The sequence below is a fragment of the Equus quagga genome, chromosome 11 (assembly GCF_021613505.1).
Source record: "Equus quagga isolate Etosha38 chromosome 11, UCLA_HA_Equagga_1.0, whole genome shotgun sequence".
Lineage (NCBI taxonomy): Eukaryota > Metazoa > Chordata > Mammalia > Perissodactyla > Equidae > Equus > Equus quagga.
Genome location: NC_060277.1, coordinates 69,915,872 through 69,934,949, shown reverse-complemented (window position 1 = coordinate 69,934,949; position 19,078 = coordinate 69,915,872). Strand labels below are relative to the sequence as shown.

Below are 19,078 nucleotides of genomic sequence, written 5' to 3'. Positions count from 1 at the left end.
TTGTTTCTAAGATAACTGAAGTCACCTGAGACATTTTAAGTTTTCTGTCAACTGAGGTCAGAGCAAAGACAAATCTCATCCCAGTGTCGTATGTGGAGGTTTTACCTTCTTCATTTCATGCCACCTCTACCAACAGCCCCACACGATCTCTTCCCCCTATCCAGAATGCACTTCCCTTCCCACACCATATCATGTCTGTTGGGTGAACCCTGCAAGATCCAGTTCAAATCCCATCCCTTCTTTGAATTCTTCCCAAACTCCTGCTGGCGGAATAATTTACTCCCACTTGGTTCATAAAATTAGTAAAGTATGAAACACTCTGCAAGCTGCTCTAGGTCACTCATCTTCTCCCTATTTCCCACAGTACCTAGCAGAGGGGTCAGCAAACTATGTCAAAACTGACCCCTCCCTCCACCTGTTTTGTAAATAATGTTTGATTGGAACACAGCCACGGCCATTCATTTACATATTATTGATGGCTGTTTTCACGCTACAAAGGCAGAGTTGAGTTGTTGCAACACAGACTATATGGCCCATAAGCCTAAAATATTTACTATATGATCCTTTACAGAAAAGGTTTGCCAATTCCTGACCTAGCACATAATATGTGGTGAATAAACGAATGACAAATGCAGTAAAGTGTTTGGTGAAGAAAACACTGGTATTCTGATGGCCTGGGACCTAATTCTGCCCCTAACTACTTGTTTGACTAAGCAGATGATGATGATGATGATGAAGATAGATGATAGATAGATAGATAGATAGATAGATAGATAGATAGATAGAGATAGAGATAAGTAGATGATAGATAACAGTTTTGAGTGCTTATTATATGCTGGATACAGTGCTAAATATTTTAAGTTTATTATGCATTTCATCCTCACAACCAACTCCAGAGGTAGTTCCTGGTATTTTTCTCATTTAAAGAAGAAGAAACTGAGGCTCAGAAAAGTCACACCACCTGAGTGGCAGAGCCAAGGCTCAAAATCAGGTCTAATTTACTCCAAAGCTTCAGACTACCCACCACCCTAGTATACCCTTCTGAGATTCAGTTTCTTCATAAAATTAGGATTATTGGATGAACAATGTGGTTTTCAAGCCATTTTAGCAAGCAGAAATTTTTAAATATTACATGGAATCTCAACATGCAGAGGTCCACCTAGAAGTGCCCGAATTGAGGCCAGCTGCCTCATCTTTCCCCTCAGCACCCCACCTCCCTGGCCACTCCATGGCCCTGGCCAACCTCACGTCCGCCCCACAGTTCCTCCTCCTTGGCCTGATGGACGGAACAGACGTCCACCCGCTGCTGTTCCTGCTCTTCCTTGGCATCTACCTGCTCAATGCCCTGGGCAACGTGAGCATTGTGGTGTTGGTGAGATCCGACGGGGCCCTCTGCTCCCCCATGTATTACTTCTTGGGTCATCTGAGCCTCGTGGACGTCTGCTTTACCACCGTCACGGTCCCCAGACTGCTGGCCGGCCTGCTCCACCCAGGCCAGGCCATGTCCTTCCACGGGTGCTTTGCCCAGATGTACTTCTTCGTGGCTCTGGGCATCACGGAGAGCTACCTCCTGGCAGCCATGTCCTACGACCGCGCGGTGGCAGTCTGCCGCCCCCTGCACTACGGCGCGGTCATGACACCCTGGCGCTGCGCGGTGCTAGTGGGGGCGTCCTGGGCGGTGGCGCACCTGCACTCGCTGCTCCACACGCTGCTCATCTCCGCGCTCTCTTACCCGCGCTCCACCCCTGTGCGCCACTTCTTTTGTGACATGACGGTGATGCTGAGCTTGGCGATCTCGGACACGGCGGCCGCGGAGGCTGCTATCTTCTCGGAGGGCCTGGTCGTGGTGCTGACCCCGCTGCTCCTCGTGTCCCTGTCCTACGCGCGCGTCCTCGTCGCGGTCTTGAGAGTGCGGTCCGCAAGGGGCCGTTTCCGCGCCTTCTCCACCTGTGGGGCCCACCTGGTGGTCGTGTCGCTTTTCTTCGGCTCTGTCCTCTCCGTCTATTTCCGGCCGTCGTCTGCCTACTCGGCCCGCTACGACCGCCTGGCCAGCGTGGTCTATGCGGTGGTCACACCCACCTTGAACCCTTTCATCTACAGCCTTCGCAACAAAGAGGTCAAAGGCGCCCTAAAAAGGGGACTTAGACAGAGGGCTGCACCCGAAGAGGTGTGAGGGCGCGTCTGGATTCACTGGCATTTCCATCATAATGATTACAAAAGAACCCCTCCTTTTTCTTTTAGCTTTCCAAAGCACTAGCAGTTTTGATCCTACAAGCGTCTTATTTCTTGTTAAATTAAAAATTAGACCTGAAGCAAACATGAAAAAGTGTTTATTCATAGGGTTGGGTACATAGCAATAAGCTAAATTCACTTCTGTATGGTCTGAATGTTCGAAATAGAGTCTACTTTTAAATTTTGGGAAAATAAAAGGGAACAAACGGGAGTAGAGAATAAGTCTTGTAGCTCATGGAGAGGGAGAAGGACACTGTGGGCAGCACCGGCTGGAGGAGAGCACGCCTGAGAAGCAGCGCAGGTCTAAGAGGTTTTTAAAGAGGTGTTTTTTGAATATTCTGTACCGTAGCCCACACCCTTGCAGACTCCTTTTCTGGAAAATTCAGGAAAGATATAGCTATTTTTTAAAGTATTTAAACCTTTTAAAATTCTATTCCCTAGAGACTATATCTACCATTTTCACAGTAAGAATTCAAAAATAGGGGCCAGCCCCGTGGCCAAGTGTTTAAGTTCAAGCACACTGCTTCACCAACTCGAATCCTGGGCGCAGACATGGCACCGCTCATCAAGCCACGCTGAGGCGGCATCCCCCATGCCACAACTAGAAGGACCTACAACTAAAAATACACAACCATGTACCGGGGGGCTGTGGGAGAAAAAGGAAAAAAAATTCAAAAATAGAGATAAAGGTAAAATTCTCCTTGACCACCATCCAGTGCAATCTCCACTCCCATCTGGGTTATCAATTCTATCAATACCTTTTGTCTCTCTCCTTCTCTCTTTCCTCTCTCTTTCTCTCTCTTTCCAGTTTTGAAACATAAATACTATCTATCTTTCCTTACATATATTCTGCAGTTTCCCTTTTTCATGAAACAATATGTCTTGGAGATCTTTTCTTATCCCTACAAATAGAACTTCATTTTTAACTTCATGGTATAGAACCCTATACTGTAATGTTCTACAGTTTAACTATTCCCTTACTGATAAATATTTATGCTTTTCCAATGTTTCACTATTACAATGGTGTAATGATATTCTTGTAATAAATATAATAAAAGATAACATTTAGTGGGGAATTATTACCTGCCAGCCACTGTCCTAAGTGCTCTTTGCGTGTCTTGTTTAAACCTCACAAGATTCCACAAGAAAGATACCATTTTATTCTCATTGCTGAAGAGAGGAAACAGATTTAGAGAAATCAAGCTGCTGTCCCGAAGTCATAAAACTAAGTTCATCTTCTTCAATGATTTGTAGTTTATTCAATTTTTTATCATATTGAACAAATTTTAGTAACATCTAAGTTCCCAAAAGATAATTTTGCACACATTTTCAAAATTTTTGTTTTAAAGTTGTATATAGTATTATGATTTTAAAACTGCATCTTTAGTTGTTAATTTTGCTCCTTTTTCACTCCTAGAGTTCTTTTTTATGAGTTTTCTCTTTTTTTTTTTTTTTTAAAGATTTTAGTTTTTCCTTTTTCTCCCCAACGCCCCCCGGTACATAGTTGTGTATTCTTCGTTGTGGGTTCTTCTAGTTGTGGCATGTGGGATGCTGCCTCAGCGTGGTCTGATGAGCAGTGCCATGTCCGCGCCCAGGATTCGAACCAACGAAACACTGGGCCGCCTGCAGCGGAGCACGCGAACTTAACCACTCGGCCACGGGGCCAGCCCCACGTTTTCTCTTTTTTTTTTTTTATCTTGTTTTACATGCCAATGTTTTATGTTATCACTAACATTTCCAAAGAACCAACATTTAGCTTGTTATTATTACTCTATTGTTTATTGGTTTTCAACTCCACTAATTTTTCACTTTTATATTTACTAATTCTTTCCTCCTATTTTCTTTGTGTTGATTTTGTTCTACTTTTTCCAGACTCTTGAGGCTTATGTATCCTCTTGACTTCAGGAGAGGAGGTCCATTGTTGATGGAACCTGACATCTCTTCTCTTAGCATGAATGGTACATGACTTTTCTTTTGAGAAGGGAGCTGATGGCCTTCTCAGGGCTCACTGACTCTGCTGGTTCTCTTAGAGTCAGTCATGTCTTCCATCTGGCTCTGGGCTCTGACCTTAGCTGCTACTACAGGTTCCCCTCACCTCTTATCCTGACAGCCTCGGAGACACACTGGCTCTCAACTCTCACACTAGGTGAATCAATCAACACCTGAAAATAAAATTAAGAACTGAATAGACCTTCGAGGGGAGAACTGATGATCCTGGAGAGTAAAAAATTACAAGAACACGTGCATAATAAATTGGAAGATACCTTTCACGGAAGAGATATGTTTGGCAGGAGCAAAGCACTGAAGTGCCTGAGAAATTTGTATTTATTTCTTAGAGAATTAGGAACTACTATACATTCTTTGAGGGCAGTAAACAACAAGACTAGAGCAGTACTTGTTCAAAATTGAATAATAATCACTGAGTGTCCACTACATGTCAGTCCTTGTGTTACATCACACCCGACATACAGTGGTAAACCCAAAAGGCACAATGGACCTGCCTGTAGTGACATGTGGGAAAAGTCCCCCTGGAAGTGCCATGATGGCTGCATTAGCAGTGCCGAGCTTGGGTGCCACTAGACTTTTCAGAATGCTACTCATTGTCAATACTACACCTACTATTTGAAAACATGCTTTAATCTTTAGAGTCACTGTCCCAGAGAAAACTGATTTGTCCACTTTGAAAAGACTCTTCCCAAGGCTCCCTTTATGTCCTGATTCCTCAGGCTGTAGATGAAGGGGTTTAGCATGGGGGTCACCACAGTGTACATCACAGCCATGATAGTCTCCTTAACAGTAGAATTGTTAGCTGATGGGCACAAGTAGAGGCCGATGATCGTCCCATAGAAGAGAGACACCACGGAGAGATGGGAGCCACAGGTGGAGAAGGCCTTGCGGATGCCCCTGGCAGAAGGGACCTTGAGGATGGAGGACACAATCCGTGCATAGGATGAAGAGATCAACAAGAATGGAACAATAATTACAATCCCTCCCAAGATAAATATCACGATTTCATTTATCTGAATGTCAGAGCAGGCCAATTTTAGCAGAGCTGACATGTCACAGAAAAAGTGAGGGATCACATTATCAGCGCAGAAAGTGAGCCACGCCATGAGCAGGGTGTGCAACAAAGAGATGAAAGTGGTCAGCACCCAGGACAGCATCATCAGGGAGAGACAGAGCTTGGGGCTCATGATAGTGGTATAGTGCAGGGGGAAGCAGATGGCCACATAGCGGTCATAGGCCATGGCCACAAGGAGGAAGCTCTCCAGGTCTGCAAAAAGCAGGAAGAAGTACATCTGGGCCAGGCAGCCAGCATAGGGAATGGACAGGTCTTGGTTTTGCATGTTTTGCAGCAATTTGGGAATGGTCACAGAGGAAAAACAGAGGTCAGAGAAGGACAAATTGCTGAGAAACAAATACATGGGTGTGTGGAGGTGGGAGTCCAGGTGAATGAGGACGATGATGAGGAGGTTTCCCAGGACGGTGGTAAGATACATGGCCAGGAACAAGGCATAGAGCAGATCTTGCTGACCTGGTTCGATGGGCAGGCCCAGGAGGAGAAACTCTGAGATGACAGTTTGGTTTCCCATTTTCATGTTGCTTTTGTTTTACCTTTTTGAAATTAAGAATAATTTATATGACAGTATCAGCCTATATATATACATAAACATTGCAGAATTTTCAAAGAGATATTTTACATTAAATACCCATAAGTCATAAGGGTTAAGTTTGGTACAGTAGTGCCCCATCTGCAGTTTCACTTTCTGCGCTTTCAGTTACTTATGGTCAACCGAGGCACGAAAATATTAAATGGAAAATTCTGGAAATAAACAACTCATAAGTTTTAAATTGCATGCTATTCTGAGTAGTGTGATGAAATCTCAACCATCCCCACTCCATCCTGCCTGGGATGTGAATCATCCCTTTGTCCAGTGTATCCACACTGTATACGCTACCCACCCGGTGGTCACTTAGTAGCCATCTCAGTTATCAGATTGACTATCAAGGTATCGCAGTGCTTGTGTTCAAGTAACCCTTATTTTACTTAATAATACCCAAAGCACAAGAGCAGTGATGCTGGCAATTCGGATATGCCAAAGAGAAGCTGTAAAGTGCTTCCTTTAAGTGAAAAGGTGAAAGTTCTTGACTTAATCAGGAAAGAAGACAAAAAATCCTATGCTGAGGTTGCTAAGATCTATGGTAATTTTTATTACAATATATTGTTTTAATTGTTCTATTTTATTATTAGTTGTTGTTAGCTTCTTACTGTGCCTAATTTATAAATTAAACTTTATCATAAGTATGTATGTAAAGGGAAAAACATAGTATTTATAGGGTTCGGTACTATCTGTGGTTTCAGGCATCCAGTGGGGGTCTTGGAACGTATTCCCTGTGGATAAAGGAGTTTACTGTACTTATTTATCCTCTCCCAAGTATATAAATAAATAATTACATAAAGAAAAACTACAAAGGCATTTGAAGTGATGGGTCAAATTCAACCATATTCCAGAATTTTATCTATAAGTATGTTCCATAACTGCACCATGGGTGGGGTAAGATCAACATGATCTGAAAGTAAGTGGGAAGTAGTCTAAGGAAACATTTCATGTGCCTCTAGCTTAGGGATGCAAATAGTGTAATATCAACCAGAAAATCAGTCACCATCCTTACTCAGGAATGCTGAGGATGGGTATTATGATGATGGTGATGGTGGTGCTGGTGGTGGTGATGATGATGATTGGTGGTAGTGATAATAAGACCACAAAAACATTTGTCAGTGCCCGCTCTTGCCAAACACTTGGATAAAAGTGTAATGTGCATTAACTCATTTACTCTTCACAGCAACCCTACGAGATAGGTACTATGATCTTCATTTTTTAGATGAAATAATTGAGATTTACACTTATTAAGTAACTTGTACAAGGTCCCACACATGTTAAGCAACAGATCTGAGACTTAAGCCCAACAGTCAACCTTCACAGCTTGACTCATAGCCAGGAGTGCTTCCAGGACTGGTTACACATTGCAGGTTAGAACGTATTATCAAGAGAAAGTCTTACAGATGGGAGCACAGACAGAATGAATTCTGAGAGTAAAGCATTTTGGGGGAGGAAGTGGGGCATGTTTTTTATTCACACATCTAATGATTAAAGAGAGATACCTACAGTGAGCTCCAGAATATCCATAAATACAACCACTTTCTCTTGGTCAGAGAACATAGCAGGAGGGCAAGCAAAAGACCTCCCTTTGGTGGAGGTGCACAAAAGCATTGGAAGCCATGAAACACGAGGTGCAAATCAACCAATTCAAAGAGTGGGAAATTAAATGGTCCTTGAACTCCCTCAACCTGTGAATGTCTCAAAAATTATTATATCCATGATTTGGGGGATATTAATCTTTGAAGGTTTTGTTTCCTTGCTTTTCACTTTCACTTCCCCCCACCTGAGTAGGTAGTCAGCTCTGTGCTCATTGCCTCAGGATAGAGATGTGGCAAAAAAGCAGAAATAGTCCACACGTTTTCCTGGCTTTTATTTCCAAAAGCCTGCACCCCAGAGTGAGGACAGAATTTGCTGGTAAAGAAAACGTCTTGGCCTGAATTGGGAAATAAAGTGAAGCTTCTTCCCATCAAATCGGAAAGAGATTTCCTTGAACTGGAGGGAAGAGGAAGGATGGGGGAATGGTCAATGGGTCCCAAGAACAGGGAGGACCTGGCAATGCCACTAGGAAGGCAGGAAGATGAGATAAGGCATTGATTCAGAGGAGAGTAAAACTTTTTAAAAATACCGTTACGTAATTCTTTGTCAATAAAATCTGATTATTTTAATAAAATGGTTGATTTCAGAGAGAAAAAACGTAAATGCCCAGTATTTACTCAAGAAACAAGAGAGGTGACCAACGTTAGGCTTCGCCTATTGTTTCTCTGGATCGCCTCAGAGCCAAAGGCTGGCATTCATTTCTACCTAGCCAGGCAGTTAGAGCCCCAGTCTTCTAAATAAGGAGTCATGAGCTCAGAGCTCACTGGAGCTGCTTAACATGACATAGCCTTTAGCAAGGACCCTCATGAGGGCAAGCACCATGTCCTTCTTCTTGACCTTGAGATCAAGTTTTCTACTTGTATATTTGGCCTCCATTTGATGATATCACCGTATTTATTTATTCTACATACTGCCTAATGGACAATAAAGCATTACAAATTCTTGTGGAACTTACAGTCCAAAAATAAAAGTAGTAAAGACCACAATATCTGAATATAACGCAGTAAAATGAAAAATTAGTAACAAAAAGTTGAATATTAAGATTCATCTAAATAAGTTTTATGCCAAAGAAGCAATTGACAAAACAACAATGCTCTATTCAGAAAGAAAATATCATATATAGGGTTGTCATGAAAGAAGAAAAATCTATGCTTAGTTTTTACTAACAAACTAGAAAAAAATGAAAACAAATGAATAAAGTATTAAACTGAAAAGGATAGAAAAAGAGTGGTAAAAATTCAAATAAAAAGGATTAAGTGATTGATAAAGCTAAAAGTATAATTAACAAAATGGAAAACATAAAAAGCAGTAAAATTTATAAAATAATTTGAGAGCTTTTTTCAAAAGATCAACAAAATAGACAAAGTTGGCCAATCTAATTTTTAAAAAGGTAAAAATAAGTATATAACATTAGAGTAAGAAAAAATATATAGTCACAAAGGCAAACTTTTATATCTTCCTGAAACTTCTCAAATAAATTTGAAAATCTGGATGACACATTTTCTAAACAAAGAAAAATTGCAAAAATTGACTCAATAAAATACACAGTATCTGAATAGACCATTAAAATAAATATTCAAGAAGAAGTAGAAAAATTGAAGGCCAAGAAATATGAAATTAACTGAAAAAATTAAAATTATCTTTAATAAAAGTCCTTAGGCTAACAATAAGCATATTAAAAATTGATCAACTTTATTATTCATCAGGGAAATGCAAATTAAAATCACCATATACTATTACACATCCACTAGAATGGCTTAAATGAAAAATATTGACAATATCAAATGTTAGCAAGTATGTGAAGCAATTAACACTCTCATACATCACCAGTAAGAATGCAAAATAGTAAAACCACTTTGCAACTGTTGGTAGTTTCTTTTTTTTTTGAGGAAGATTAGCCCTGAGCTAACACCCGTTGCCAAGCCTCCTCTTTTTGCTGAGGAAGATTGGCCCTGAGGTAATATCTGTGCCCATTTTCCTCCGTCCTATTTGTGGGATGCCTGCCACAGCACAGCCTGATAAGCAGTGTGCAGGTCAATGCCTGGGATCCAAACTGGTGGACCCCAGGCCATCCAAAGTGGAGCGTACAAACCCAAACAACACCACTGGGCCGGCCCTGTTTGTAGTTTTCTTAAAGTTTAATATTCACCTACCCTATGATCCAGAAATTTCACTCCTGAAATATCCAAAATAAATGAAAAAAAAAGTCCACAAAAAGGTGTATAATAGAATTTTCCAAAGAAGCTTTAGTCATAGCAGCTGAAACTGAGAAACCCAAATGTCCATCAGCAGTAGAATGGATAAGCGAATTGTGGCATATTCATTTCAATGGTGTACTATATAGCAATGAAAAAGAATGAACTATAATGATTCCAACGACATGGATAAATATCAAAAACATTATGTTGAGTAAAAAAATCCAGACTCAAAAAAGGGTTGTATGATTCCATTTATATGTAGTTCATGAGCTGGAAAAATCTAATCTGTGGTGATAGAAACCAGAATAGTGGTTACCTCCTGACGTGTGTGGGTACCAACTAGGAGAGAGCATCAGGGAAATTTCTGGGGTAATGTAAATGCTCTATATCTTGATCCATGCAGTGGTTACATGGGTGTAAAACTCAGAAAGCTGTACACTTAAGGTTTGTGCACTCTATGTAAATTACATTGAAATTTTAAAAATCTTTGGGCCCAGAATCTCTCTGGATTTTTTAAACTTTGAAGGAACAAATAATCCTCAGGCTCTACCTAAGGCATTCCAGAACATAAAATTAAATAGAAAACTACATAATTTATTGAAGAGGGAAAAAAAGACATGAAGAATAAAATTATAGACCAATTCCACCTATGGAAATGGATATGAAAATCAGGTCTAAAACACCAATAATCCCAGCTTTTCATATTTGAAGTCACACTGGTATGTCCAATAAAAAAATTAGGATTAACTCATCAGAGGCAAAAAGCATTTGAAAAATATCAATACCAATTCCTGATCAAAGCTCAGAATCAAATAAAAGATCACTTCCTTATTATAATGTGTTAAGATTTGTCAAAATTGGAGCTGCATCCCCTCTCTGGATGACAGCATACTTTCATTCTCTAGATTGCAGTGAAATGAGACTCACAGGTCTTGAGAGACTTAATCCTATCAAAGGATATTGCTCTCCCTTTATTCCCCATTAATTATAATGCCAGGTATCACCCACACTGCTCCCAGCAAGGATTTTTCAACTGTTCAGAAACCTTCAGGGCCTCAGAACTCGGCAGTGGGTTCCTTGTCCTAGACCTACCATCAAGCTCTGCAGAAACACTGGGTGACTGCTGGTATTGGAACAGATTGTTCTCAGACCTGTAACGGCTTGACTCAGGGCAGACCATTCGGACGTCCACATACTCTCATTTTTCCTCTAGGACACTGATGGGACAAATTGGGAAGCAAGTATTATTTTTAAACCAAAGGGACTTTGAACAGGTGATTTGTAATCTCTGCATATTCTCCTACCTCATTGCAAATATGAAGTCTATTTTCTTGGAAGAGGCTTCGAAACTTTGGTGTCCTTGCTTAAGTACAACAGTTGTTCAGTTCCGACTAATTTAAGAAGAAGCACAATCATTAAGTAGGATGTCTCAGGTCCCACATAGAGCATTTTTCTGAGAATTTCCCAAAATACATAATAAAAAGATCTATCTTATCAAGAGTCAACATCACACATGGTGGTAAAAATTTTGAACTATCAAAACTTTGGAGGCAATCAAAATCAGGTATGTTGATTAATCTAAGGCAGCACTATCCACTAGCAATAAAATGCAAGCCACAAATGTGAGCTGCATATGTAATTTTAAACTTCAATAAACACATTTAAAAAGACAAAAGGAAACAGATGAAATTAATCTTAATTACATATTATATATAAGCCAATATATCCAAGATACTATCATTTCAACACATAATCAATGTGAAAAGTTATTAATGATACATTGTACATGTGTTTTCTTCAAAATCCAGTGTGTATTTTATACATACAGCACATCTCAGTTTGAACTAGCCACGTTCAAGTGCTCAGTAGCCACTTGTATACTTCCCCATGGCATATTCTGTGGCCAATTAAAATGAAATGTAAAAAAATGTTAAGTTAGCAGCAGTGCTGGAAAACAGAAAACAACATCATTGGCATCCCATGAGTTTGGAGAATTTCTGGATCATGTGAACCAATGGGAATCAGATTGATGAGAAGTTTATCAGAGTAACCGGCTCTCATGTAACACAAGCAGTCAAGAGACCCACCTCGAAAATAAATCGCCCATTTCTCCCAGATGCACTAGGAAATTCCCAAATTCAGAGGAGAAAAATTGGGTCACAGGGCCATTGGAGTGTGGAAGGGAGTGCAAACAACCAACTCTGAGAGTGACAGAAGAGTTCCAGAGATGAAGATATGGAGCACTTGATCACAAGCCATAACCTAGACATCATCCCAGGCATGTCTGGCCCGTTAGGGAAGTGGGAGTCCTTGTTGAGGTAGTCTCCTACTGAAGCCGATAGGGGCAGAGGCAGAGAGACGCAAAACTCTGGCAGAGGTCTGGTCACCACAGCAAACACAGCAGTGAAGCCCCCTAATCTCACCCTCCCCACAATGCTTCTTCCTCCACTTTCACAGGGTCTGCAGCCCCATGAGTCCATCACTGGAGGCTGAAGAAGATGGTAGGCCAGGCAGCAGTGAGGAGTGAGAAAATCAAAGGTCCAGCAGAATCCTGAGCAGATGGCAGCTCTCCTGGAGCTTTACCTGGAGCAAATAGTATGCAAAACCAAGGCGGGGGCTCTGCCACCACATCAATCGGGACTTGCAGCCTTCTCACTGGTCTGCTCCCAGCACTCCTACTGCAAAGAAAACCCCATCTATTTGTCTACCCACCCAGTTTGTCACATCCCCTCAGTCACCCACCTCAGTGGGCACAGGAAAGGAGATGAGCCAAAACTAATCCAAGCCCATGTTCCGTGCCTGCCTCACCCTAGAAGTCAGAAGGGAATAGGATTGAGATGGACGTTCTGGAGACATTAGGGAAAGCAGCTGAGTTTGGGAGGACCCCAGTGTGGCAAGCACAGTATTTAAGTTCTAGGTCCCTGGAGCCAGTCATCCTGGGATCAACTTTACTACACCCCTACCAGCTTCATGACCTTGGCCAAGGAACTTAACCTCCCTTAGTCTGAATTCTCTCATCTGCTTAATACGAATACAACAGTATCTAAGTTATCATGCCAAAGGAAGGTGAGACAAAGTGTGGCATTAAGATTTACTATTGTCATTGCGAAGTTCTGTGATGAGGATGCAGTATTTCCCAAGTACCCTCACCTCTTCCCCCTCCAATGAACTCAACACCTTGGTGCCAGTAGACGTGTGGAGGACCACTGTGGGAGGGATGGAGTTACTGGAGATGGAGGGATGGAGAAGGGACTGATTGGAACCCAAATAGTGAGGATTTCCTCTCAAGTAATGAGCTGAATCTATCCCTAGTTAAAGATATTAATATTAGGACAGCTCAATGGAGGGTGAGGAAAACTGGCTTCATGGAAAGGGACTCCCAGGATGGTCTCTTAAACTCTGTTTACCTTACCCCCAAGTAAAATAGCCAGGAGTCAGACTCCATCATTTACTGGCCTGTGACCTTGGAAAACTGCTGAACTTTTCCAACCTTACACTACACCATCAGTGAATCTTAAACACCTTGCAGAGTTGTGGGTTTGGAATGATCAATACTTGCAAAGTACTCCACAAATATGCAATTTATTAATTCTCATTATCAGCTCTGGTGATTCTCAATTACATTTGGAGATGATAATCACTGTTAAGAGTGGAAAACAGTGAGGGTGATGACTCCTAAATCATCCTGCAGGAGTTGCACTATAGAATTACAGAAGCCTTCTGTCTGTTAAAGGAGATTTTACAATAATTATCTTTTCTGAACTCCCTCCCAGCTTACCCAGCTTGTCTGAGTGTGGCTCCAGAGCCTGCTTCGTGTTTGCTACTTCCATGTCATGTATTTCCAGCCAGAGTCCCCGCCATTGTCTTCTGACTCCCCTCTTCTACAATGCCCTGACCTCTGGGATTCCTGGGTCCCCAAGAAACTCATTAATAACAAACCCAGTAGTTGCCCCACCCCTTACTCATACACACATCTGAATAAGTCATGTAGTCATGTCCAGAGACAGGATTCTGGGTTTACCCCAAGACTGACCTTCTCAAGGAAGCTTTCCCTGACCATCACAGCTCATGTTAATATCTCTCTTCTTTATCTTCTGCAGTATCTGGCCTTCTACAACAGTTATCAGAATCAAATACTGTAGTACTTAATCACCACTGTTTTATGTTGTCCAGTGATTGCTTCCATATATACTAACCTTCTCTCCTTGGCTAGACTTTAAGCTCCATGATAGCAAGTAAGGTGTTGACCGATTCACCCAGGAAATACTTAATCTATTAGTTCATCCAATGCATTCCTTCAAGAAACATTTATTGAGTAAATACCAAGTGAAAGGTATGACCCATGTGCTGTGGGGAAAACTGTGGCCAAGGTAGACATGGTTCTGCCTTCAGAGAGTTTACAGTCTGGCCGGTAGACATGACAACTTGACAAGCTACTACCAAGTGTTACAAATGTTATCATAGGGGAATGCAGGATATGATAAGAGTACGTATCCAGGACATCAAGCCTTATCCACAGGTCAGAGAAGACATCTTTTTTTTTAATAGTAAAGTGTAACTGGAATCTAAGGAGTTTTCCAGGAAAAGAAAATGAAAGTATCCAGAGAGAGGAAATAGTACATGGAAAAGCCCAGAGGTGAGAGAGCCAGGAGCTTTTTACAAAGTAAAGGAAGTTCAGTGTGGCTGAGGTGTAGTGTATGTGCTGGAAGGAGGGCAGAGGATGGGAGTCACTGGGAGGGAGAAAAGGTGAGTGATATAGTTCTATGATTCCTCAAAAAGTTAAATATAGAATTACCACATGACTCAGAAATTCCACTCCTAGATATACACCTAAAAAAATTGAGGTACTCAGACAAATACTTGTACATGAAAGTTCACGGCAGCACTACTCACAATAGCCCCAAAGTAGAAACAACCATCAACTGATAGCTGAATAAATAAAATAGGATGTAGCCATACAATATTCAGCAATAAGATATTATTCAGCAATAAAAATAAATGAAGTACTGGTACATACTACAGCATGGATGAACCTTGAAAACATTATGCTAATTGAAAAAAGCCAGTCATAAAAGCCACATATCCTATCATTCTATTTATACGAAATATCAAGAACAGGAAAACCCATAGAGACATAAAGTAGATTGGTGATTGCTAGAGAAAAATGGATAGTGATTGTTAATGGGCCTGGGATTTCTTTGGGGGTAATGCAAATATTCTAAAAATGATTATGTTGATGGTTGCACAACTCTATGAATATATAAACAACTAATTTTATACTCAAAATGGGTGAATGATACAGTATGTGAATTATATATTAAACCCCTAATTAAAAAAAAGTCTTTACCATTGGGGAAATTTTTGATTATATATTGAATATATGTGTATCAATGTTCAATTTTTGAGGTGTGATAATGTTATTGTAGTTACATATGAGAATGTTCTTCTTTCTAGGAGATCCTGAATGTTGAATTTAGTAGTTAAGTATCTTGATGTCTGAAAATTATCTCAAATGGCTCAGCTATTAAAAAAAAGAGACAGGAAGGAGAGGGAGAAGAAAAAATAGAAAGAGAAAATAATAGAGGGAGGACGGCAGGGAAGGAGGGAGAGAGAGATTGATATGTGATATAAATATGAACAAATGAAATGTGAACAGATTTGAGCAATTGATGGAGTATAAGAGAGACAAACTAAAATTAAGCATGAAACTCTTGCTTTGAATGTCACAGATTTAATGACATAGAATTTCATTTTTTAATCTATGAGTTCAATCATACATCTTGCTTCTGCACTGATAATACTCATAGAATTATAATACTGTAAACTTTGATTTTCTCTTTAGTTTGTAGAAAAGAAAGTTGTCATTTTGTGTATATTGATTGTAATGCATAAATTTCACACCTGCTACAAAAATCATTGATCTTGCTAAAGTAGAAAAAGCTAGCCCTGAAGGCCTAGTGGTTAAAGTTTGGCACACTCCACTTCCACGGCCCGGGTTCAGTTCCTAGGCACTGAACCACACCACTCATCTGTCAGTAGCCATGCTACGGCAGTGGCTCATGTAGAAGAACTAGAAGGACTTACAAGTAGAATATAAAACTATGTACTGGGGCTTTGGAGAGGGGGAAAAAAACTATGCTTAGTAAAGTAGAGAACAGAAAAAAATGAAACAACAATAGTATTCCAAGATATAATAGAAAACGCTCTTGAAATGAAGAAAGATGCAGACTTGAAAATCAAAAGGGATTTGCTGTGCCATAAAAAAATTGTAACAAAAGTCAGCTAACACGAAGACAAAATCTGATCAAGTTATTAAACTTCAAGATTGGAGAAAAAATCCTACAAGCTTCAGTAGGGGAAGAAGATGAACACGTAAGGGGTGGAGGGAAGAGGAAGTAGTCAGGCTTGCTTCAGATTTTTCCAAAGCTATTCTCGAAAATAGATTTGAAATTGGAAAACAGATGTCCACAGAATTCTATATCTAGCCAAGTTATCCTTCAGATATGAACACACATACAAAAGGGAAATCTAAAATATGTGAAAATTCAATAAATATAGCATCCATCTACCATTCTCATTTTTAAAATGGCTTGAAGATATAATCCAACCAACTGAGGAATTAGCCAAAATAAAGAACTCAAAAATTAAAAAGTCATAATATTAAAAGAATGATGGGAAGAATTCCATTTAACATAACTAATAATAAAGTAAGAAAAATATGTTACAATAAATGCAAACAGCATGTTTCATCTTTTAATAGCAAAGTTAAATTTAGGGCAAATAGCATTAAAGAAACCAAAATTCATTGCTATAACAAAGAGAATAAACAGACCCCTTTAGGGTCAGTTCAGGTTAGAAAAGACACTATAGACATGAGAAAACATCAGGAAAAAAATGATGTGATAGAGATAGAATGATGTGAATGTTCGAATAGAAATAGGTAGGTAGGAGACATATAGATCAATGGATCAGAATAGAGAGTCGAGAAGTAGATCCATCCACATGTGGTCGATTGGCTTTATACAAGGTTCCTTGGGTGGTTCAGAGGGAGAAAGGGTAGCATTTTGCAACAATTCATAATCTTCAAAAATTGGATACAATACAAATGTCTATCAAAAGGTGAATGAATGAACAAATTGTGCTATAGTTATACAATGAAATATTAGTAATAAAAAGAAACTACTGATACACAGAATTATATAGCCAAGTCTACAAAACATTCTGCAGTGCTAAAGATACCAGATGCAAAAGAGTACATACTGAGCAAATCCATTATATGTAGTTCAAAATCAGGCAAATCTAATCCATAGTGATAAAAATCAGATCAGTGATAGGAGATGGGAGATTGATTGCAAGGGTCACAGCGAACTGTGAGGTGATAGAATTATTCTAGATTTGGATTGTGATAGAGGTAACAGGAATGCTTATAAATGTCAAAACTCATTTTTTGTGTGTAAATTATACTTCAAGAAAATTAAAATGTACATGAGTGCTCTTATCCCCACATCCTTGCTATTACCACAAAAGGTCAATCACTTATAAATTTGTCAATTATGTGGTTGTTTTCAATTATCATTTCTTGTTTTTTCAATTTGCTTTTATCTGGTTAACACTGAAGTTGAACATCTTTTCATATTGGGTTTTTTTTTTTTTTTTTGGTGAGGAAGATTGGCCCTGAACTAACATCTGTTGCCAATCTTCCTCTTTTTGTTTGAGAAACATTGTCGCTGAGCTAACATCTGTGCCAGTCTTCCTCTATTTTGTATGTGGGATGCCACCACAGCATGGCTTGATGAGCAGTGCATTGGTCCACACCCTGGATCCAAACCCATGAACCCCAGGGCCACCAAAGTAGAGTGTGCAAACTTAACCACTACATCACTGGGTTGACACCCGTATTGTTTATTCTTTATGAGTTTCCTGTTTATATTCTTTGTATATTTTCCTATTCAGTTGTTTGTTTTATTCTTATATTATTTGTAGGAATTTTTTTATATTCTGGATTTTTTTTGAGGAAGACTGGCTAACATCTGTGCCCATCTTCCTCTACTTTATATGTGGGACACCTGCTACAGCATGGCTTGATAAGCAGTTCATAGTTCCAGATCCGAGATCTGAACCAGCAAATCCCAGGCCACCAAAGCGGAGCATGCAAACTTAACCACTGAGCCACTGGGCCAGCCCCTGTGGATTTTAATCTTGTATCTGTTAGACATGTTACAATCTGTCACTTCTCTTTCAAATTTGCTTATGTTATCTTTTGTCCTAAAAAAGTTTATTACTTTTATGGGGTCAAATATGTCAAACTTACATCAAAATAAGCTTACCAGTTTCTGCAAAAATAATTCCATTGAGAATTTAATTTGGATTGCACTGAATGTAGTTGAGGAGAATTGATGTTGTTAAAATATTGAGGTTTCAAAGCTCATCAAAATGCACAATTTTAAATGGATTGATTTTACTGTCTAAAAGTCACTCTCCAAAAAGCTGTTAAAAATGAGTCACCCTTTCCAGGGTCATTGAATACGTTCTATTTATTAGGGTATTCTTTTGTGTCTTCAGTAAAGTTTTAAAGCTTTCTTCTTATACTTCTTGCACATAATTTTTATTGCTATTAAGAATAGAACCTATTTTTCATTGCCTTTTTAATTGGATTTTTCTGATGTAGATAAAAGTAATTTAATTGAAATATTAATCTTTTATCTTTCCACTGATATTTCTGTTGTATTATGCAACTGAGATTTCAGAATTTATCCATTATAGCAACTAGAGTTGCCTTTTGCTACCTCATGGATATAATAAAATATTTCAGGATATACAATATTAAATGAAAATGTGTAACACGAGATTCTATGAACTATGATCTACTTTTGTGAATACATGTACGCAGACAGAAGTGACTGCTTGGGTAACTGAGTAGAAAATGACATCCTAAATCAAGATACAGAATAAAAGACAAAGAACAGACTTGGGGGAACATAAAATGAGTTCGATGTTGCACATGTTGAGAATGAATTGTTCATAGAGCCTCAGGTGTCCACTGGGAAGATGTCTACTGGGCAGATGAGAGTAACAGCTGGGAGTTCAGGAGAAGGGTCTGGGCTTCAGATAAAGATGTAAAGGTCACCAGAATATATGAGAGGATTATAGTGGTGGATTTGGATGCCATTACTTAGAAGTGACAACTAACAAGGAAGGAATGGATAAAGAAGATGTGGTATTTATACACGATGGACTACTACTCAGCCATAAGAAATGACGAAATCTGGTCATTTGTGACAACATGGATGGACCTTGAGGGTATTATGCTGAGTGAAATAAGTCAGAGGGAGAAAGTCAAATACCATATGATCTCACTCATAAGTAGAAGATAAAAACGACAAAAAAAAA

At 39.6% G+C, this 19,078-nt stretch overlaps 2 protein-coding genes across 2 annotated transcripts; one reads left to right on the top strand and one right to left on the bottom strand.

Annotated features, from left to right (window-relative positions):
- Positions 1-1,228: 1,228 nt before the first annotated feature.
- Positions 1,229-2,173, top strand: LOC124247204 (olfactory receptor 1L4). Its single transcript, XM_046676285.1, has one exon. The coding sequence runs from the start codon at positions 1,229-1,231 to the stop codon at positions 2,171-2,173; it is 945 nt and encodes a 314-aa protein (XP_046532241.1).
- A 2,707-nt stretch (positions 2,174-4,880) lies between these two features.
- On the bottom strand, positions 4,881-5,831 carry LOC124247394 (olfactory receptor 1E5-like). The gene has a single exon (XM_046676609.1). The coding sequence runs from the start codon at positions 5,829-5,831 to the stop codon at positions 4,881-4,883; it is 951 nt and encodes a 316-aa protein (XP_046532565.1).
- Positions 5,832-19,078: the final 13,247 nt, after the last annotated feature.